Here is a 6445-nt window from a genome sequence, read left to right as displayed (position 1 = left end):
CCCCACCCTCCCATGAGCATCTGTCCAACCACCCAGGGCTCCTGCACCATGTCCCAGCTCGTGGGACCCTCAAACACTGCCAGGTAAGGGGGATGTGCATCCATAGAAGCCATACATCCCATATTAGCAGTGGTCCAGTGGGCATCTCCGTGCTGACTGCTTTCCACCTTCCACCTTCCCCCTGCCCCGGTAGCAGCTGAAGTTGGAGTGGAGCCTGAGCAGCCCCCTGACTGTCAAATACCCAGAGGAGAGATCTGAGGGTGACATCTCCAGTCCAGCTTCCACAGGCACCCAGGTACTCCCCAGGCCTTGAGACCCTCCCCACTTCCCCAGGGCTCTACACTGCTCCCTGGCACCACTCCCAGTAACAAGGAGCATGAAGGGTGGTACCTGGGAGTGCTCATCTGGCTGTGCTTCTCCAGGATCCCTTGCTGGGGATGCTCGATGTTCGGGAAGATCTGGAGAAGGAGGATGGGAAACCTGAGTCTGAGACCGTGTATGAAACCAATTGCTACTGGGATGGCTGTGCCAAGGAGTTTGATACCCAGGAGCAGCTGGTGCATGTGAGTTGGGTCCTTCTTGGGTACCCCCAGTCCCCAAACGTGCCCTCAGGCTGCTGGCTGACATCCCCCTGTGTCAACCCATGACTCCTGCTCTAAGACAGTCCTATTCTGGGCTGCTCCCCTCCTTTCACCCTGTCCCCAAAAACTCCCCACACAGGTGCACAATGTTGGAAGTTGCCCCTAGAAAGGGAGGGATGTGCATCCTCCACTTCTCGTGGGCAAATTCTTCTTGACCCTCCCATACCATGTCCCTAGGGAGAACACCCAGTCTGGCCTTCCTCACCCCTGGAGCAGCTCTCCTGAGCCACTGGTGCATCCAGACTTCCTCCTTTGTCTCTCTTCAGACATTCCAACTCTCCTATATCCCCTTGAGCACCCCTTAGACCACCTTGACCCCTATGCCTTCTCTTGGTCCTCCCAAAATAGCCCCCAGCCATCTCCTGTATCCCCCACCTCCTCTAGACACCATCTGACCACTCTTTTCCCTTAACCTCTGGTGTCTGCACCCACCATCCCAGTCCCTTGATGTCCATTTCTCCCATGATATACTCCAGACACCTGTATCTCCCTGACCCTTGGCACCTTTCCCAATGCCACCAGTGATGCCCCTCTCTCCTCAGCACATCAACAATGAGCACATCCATGGGGAGAAGAAGGAGTTTGTGTGCCACTGGGCAGCATGTTCCCGGGAGCAGAGGCCCTTCAAGGCTCAGTACATGTTGGTGGTGCACATGAGACGTCACACGGGCGAGAAGCCTCACAAATGCACGGTGAGCTGGCACAAACCTCAGCTGAGCTGTGGTGCCTTGGACCAGGCGTTGCTCAGGGCAGGGTGTGAGCTGACCCATCTGGTGTATGGCTTTGAGAGGGGGGACCATGTGGTGGGGAAAACGAGGTGGGACAGCCAGGGTGGGCAGCAGCATGGTTGGTAGTGCATGATGGATAGAGTGTGGCAGGCCACAGCCTGTGTGATCAATGGCAGAGATGCCCAGGAGGTCCAAGAGGCACGTGGCAGGCTGGGTACAGCGTGGCCACGTGGCCAGTGCATGGTGAGGTGACACAATGGGGACAGACGGGTAGAGCACTGTGCAGTGGGGGTGACGATGAGGATGGGTGTGTTGTGTGGTGGTTGGGAGGTGTGATCCGTGTCCGTGGCAGATGTGCCGTGGGTATGTAGGATGGGGGTGATGTGGGACAGGGTCTGTTGAAGGTGTGTGGCGTGTTTCACCCTGCTTGCCTTGGCCTTGTGCAGTTTGAAGGCTGTAACAAAGCTTACTCACGCCTGGAGAACCTCAAGACTCATCTACGCTCACACACGGGTGAAAAACCCTATGTGTGTGAACACGAGGGTTGCAACAAAGCCTTCTCCAACGCTTCTGACCGGGCCAAGCATCAAAACCGCACTCACTCCAATGAGGTACGGACCCATCTGGGGGCTCTTTGCACCCCTTTGGGCTCCCCGTGTGCCTCCTGATTAGTCCTGTTCTCTATAAACTCCCTGCAGCCCTGGTTTGGTTTGGTTTTGGTTTCCTCTTTGCCTGCTCCCCCTGCTCCCTTCCTCACTCACCTGCATTCCCACCAGGGTCCCTTCATCCCCTGTCCCACTCCTGTGGAGCACGGTCCTTGTGTTCTTCCTCTGGTTCCTCTTTGATCCCTTCCCACTCTCAGTTCTTGAGAGGGATGGGAGGGGGATGGATTTCATGCCTGGCTGGTGTTTTGTTGGGGAGGGTCTCTAGTCAGAGCTGACACCCTCACTCCACTGTCCCTACCTTTTTTTCCCTGGCAGAAGCCCTATGTGTGTAAGATTCCAGGCTGCACCAAGCGCTACACAGACCCCAGTTCCCTACGGAAACACGTGAAGACGGTACACGGCCCCGACGCCCACGTCACCAAGAAGCACCGAGGGGATGTGGTGCCAGGCCGTGTGCTGCCCACCCCCAGTGGCCCCCCAGACATGAAGCAAGAGAAAGACACAAATGGCCCCATTGAGACCCGGAAGGATGACAGCAAACTCTTGGTGCCTGACTTGGCTTTGGTAAGGAGCTGAGGGTGTGATGATGGAGGGAGGTGGGGACAGGATGATCTTTAAGGTCCCTTCCAATCCTAACCATTCCATGATTCTATGATGGAGGGAGGTGGGGACAGGATGATCTTTAAGGTCCCTTCCAGTCCTAACCATTCCATGATTCTATGATGGAGGGAGGTGGGGACAGGATGATCTTTAAGGTCCCTTCCAGTCCTAACCATTCCATGATTCTATGATGGAGGGAGGTGGGGACAGACCTGTTGGAGGAGTCGGTTTGCCTGGTAGAAGAGTCACCTTCACATCTGGCAAGGTGTGGGCTCGCAGGTTGCATCAAGTGTGTAGTGGATATCTGACCCCATTTTCCTTGGTTAATGTTTTGGGTACCCCCTAGAAGCCACAGCCCAGCCCAGGTGGGCAGTCATCCTGCAGCAGTGACCACTCCCCGCTTGGCAGCACCACCAACAATGACAGTGGAGTGGAGATGGCAGGCAACGCAGGTGGGAGCTACGAGGATCTGTCCACGCTGGAGGATGTGGTGCCCAGTGAGTCCATGGGCACCTCAGGGCTGATGGCCCTTCACAAGCTTGAAAATCTCCGCATTGACAAACTGAAGCAGATGAGGAAGCCATCGGCTACCAAGAGCCTGAATTTGCCAGCCATCCCTGGAGCCGGTGAGATTGTGGTTCCCTCCCACCCAGATTTGGGGACAATCCCATGGGCACTGTGCCAAGAGAGGTCTGGTTTGCAGACAGACCTTCCTTTCACTAATGGTGGACCCCAACATCTGGTCTGTGCCTTATTTTTGGACTCGATGACTTTAAAGATCTTCTACAACCTAAATGATCTTCTGCTCCCTCTTTGTTGCCACCACTTGAATCTGTCCTGTCCTCTGTCCTACCAGGCACTAACCACGGAAGAGGCCACGTCCTGGTACTGGAGGTGGCTTCTCACCATCGGTGCCGCGTTGTGTCCCGAGTGCCCTGATGTAACTCCTCCTTTTCTTTCCTCAGGTCTGCCTGGGGAGGTGCCTGGGATCTCCTTGCCCACACCAGCTGCCTCTCACCGGCGCATTGCAGAGCTGTCTGCGGCGGAGATGGGGATGCCATCGAGTGAGCGCCGGGGCAGCGCCACCAGTACCGTCAGCTCAGCCTACACCGTGAGCCGGCGCTCCTCCCTGGTGTCCCCGTACCTGGCTGGGCCATGTCTAGGTGGCGAGGCAGGGACAATGCCTGGTGGGGCAGGTCTGGCAGACAGCTATGACCCCATCTCTCCAGACGAGTCACGACGTTCCAGTGATGCCAACCACTGTGGAGGGTTGCCAGGTGTGGGTAACCTTACCCCAGCCCAACGCTACCGTCTCAAGGCTAAATATGCTGCAGCTACAGGTGGTCCACCCCCAACCCCACTGCCTAACATGGAGCGGGTGGGCATGGGTGGCCACAACAACTTACCTGGGGACTACCTTGGGCCAGCTGAACCCCGCTTCCTTTCAAATGGTTTGCTGCGAAGGCACAGTTCCAATGACCACCCTGGCTACGTGGGCAATGTTCCCCCTCACCTGGTGCCTCAGAATGGTGTGCGGCGGGCTAGTGACCCTGCCCGGGTTGTGGCCAACCCTCATGCTCCACCTAGGGTGCATCGTTTTAAGAGCGTGGGTAATGTGAATGTGCCACGAGTGGGCAGAACTGCTCTGCAGCCCTTGGGTGGTTCTGATGTTAACCTTCCCCGACGTGTCTTCTCCCCACGCCCACCCAGCATCAGTGAAAATGTCTTTCTGGAGAGTGTGAGCGTAGAGACCCCTGGCCCAGGCATGGAGTCTGGCTTGCTAGACATGGAACAGTATTTGAACTACCCCAAAGAAAGCTTCCCGTGCCAGGGGACAGGTATGAAGCTCCAGTGTGAAGGGCTCTACGGCAGCGCTCACCGGACCACAGCGGGTGTGCAGCTGAACCCAGGAGGGCACGGGGACATGGAGGAGGGGTTTTTTCAGTCTGAGTTCTCCCTCCCTCAGTGCCAGACGAACCAGCACTTCACAAATATGCATGTTGGCAACGGGACCATGCCAGCTCCTTGGGATGAACCTCCCCAAGGCAATCTGGAGATGAATTCTGGGCAATCCAGTGTCAGTGCCTCTACTGCTGCCATGTCTGGGCCACATTGTCACCATCCAAGTACTGAGTACCCACTACCCAGTTCTTGTGGGCAGCAACCCAAACTTGTGAGCTCATGCCAGGACAGTGTGCCATTTTCTGGGGGGCACCGGCTTAACCGACTACAGATCAAATCTGAGCAGCGTTACCCAGCACCTGCCCCAGCACTTGCTCCCTGCCAGAGTGCCAAGCTTGCTGGGCCCGTGCATCCTCCTGCATCATTTGGCCAAGCCATGAATGTAGGGCCTGGTGGCTACCAGTCTGAGGAGCAGGCATGTGTCAGTTACATGGGCATGTTGAGCCCGGGTGCTAGAAGAGCCCAGGCCCCCACCATACAGACCAAAGAAGTGATGGTCCGTAGCTATGTGCAAGCCCAACAGGCTTTGATGTGGGGAGACCAACTAGCCTCCAAGGGAATGGAGGTTGGCATGGGGTTGGGCACTGAACCTGGGCAATGCCAAGCTGTGCAAGCACCCCTGTACCTCAACCCCAAGTACTCTGGTTACCAAGCCAAACCAGATCACCTGCAGGGTCTACCAGAGACCCAACACCTCCTTAATGCCCCATGCTTCAATCCAGAGATGGTGCCACACCCACCTGGTGGCCCTAAACCCCCTGGTCACCAAAACAGTCTAAACTATGGGGGCAACCTGGCTCAGCCCAATAATTCCTGTGAGGGAATGGAACCGAGCTCCCAGCGTGTACATCGTTTGCCCCCTGCCCGCCCCACATCTGAGGGGCCCAGCGATGCCCTGCTGTGTTACTTAGACCAGAGCACACATGGGCAGGTGGGCAAAGGTGGGCATAAGCTGCTGGGCCAAATGGCAGCGAGTTGTGAGGGTCCTGGGCATTATGGTGGGAGCTTGGAAGGACTCAAAGGCAGCTCTTATTACTACGTGGATTCAGGGGAGCAGGTGGCCAACAGCCTGGACTCTCTGGACCTGGAGAATACACACCTGGACTTTGCTGCCATTGTGGAAGATCCAGAGACACCTGCACTGCTACCTGGGCCCCCAAGCCCTTCTGGTGGCCTCCTCCTTTCTGCATCTGGTGGTGCCAACATGGCTGTGGGTGACATGAGCTCCATGTTGAGCACTCTGGCAGGGGAGAGTCATTTCCTCAACTCCCTGTCCTAACTAGGAGGTACCAGCCATCAAGTGGGCATGTCTGCAACATGGCGTGGGGGGCTCAAACCAGATTTGGGCAGAGGTGTGAAATCCTTTCTCACATGCCTGGTGCAGGGAGGGGGGGAGAAGACACCCCTGGGGTCTCCCCTTCTCCAGTCCGGGAGTGCCAGGCTCTTTCACCAGAGGGATGTTGCTGGGTCTCAGGATCTTTCACCAGAGGGATGTTGCTGGGTCCCAGATGCAGCTGCAACCCTGATCAGGCACTTGAGGTCACCTCTTGTGGGAGGAACTGGTTTTACTGAGCCCTTTCCATTCCAGTGCCTAGAACCTTTTCCTGTGTCCCCTAACTCTCTGGACAGGGTGGCCCTGCACACGCTTAATGTTGAAACCAAAGACTTCCCCCCTCCTCAACACTGTGGGCAGGCCCCATCCCTATGTTCCCATTCCCCTTTTCCCCCTTAAATCCCAGTCTTCATCATGACTGCAATCACTCCTCACCTGGGAAGCCCACCCCCCCTTCCCCTTCATCTTGCTCAAGGAGGGAGAAGAGGAGGGGGAGGCAGTTCTTCACCGCAGGGT

At 56.7% G+C, this 6445-nt stretch overlaps 1 protein-coding gene across 1 annotated transcript in view; it reads left to right on the top strand.

The window, feature by feature from the left end:
• GLI1 (GLI family zinc finger 1) overlaps positions 1–5875 on the top strand; it is an 8377-nt gene extending 2502 nt beyond the window's left edge. Inside the window, 8 exon segments of the mRNA XM_010171313.1 lie at positions 1–83; positions 194–295; positions 423–563; positions 1184–1333; positions 1816–1980; positions 2350–2598; positions 2981–3260; positions 3600–5875. The exon segment at positions 1–83 is cut by the window's left edge and continues 1 nt beyond it. Coding sequence (XP_010169615.1) covers positions 1–83; positions 194–295; positions 423–563; positions 1184–1333; positions 1816–1980; positions 2350–2598; positions 2981–3260; positions 3600–5875 — 3446 coding nt within the window.
• Positions 5876–6445: the final 570 nt, after the last annotated feature.

This window comes from Antrostomus carolinensis, unplaced genomic scaffold, assembly GCF_000700745.2.
Source record: "Antrostomus carolinensis isolate BGI_N321 unplaced genomic scaffold, ASM70074v2 scaffold23550, whole genome shotgun sequence".
In the NCBI taxonomy this organism is placed as follows: domain Eukaryota; kingdom Metazoa; phylum Chordata; class Aves; order Caprimulgiformes; family Caprimulgidae; genus Antrostomus; species Antrostomus carolinensis.
The sequence above is the reverse complement of the archived record's forward strand: the minus strand, read 5'-3'. Positions and strand labels throughout refer to the sequence as shown.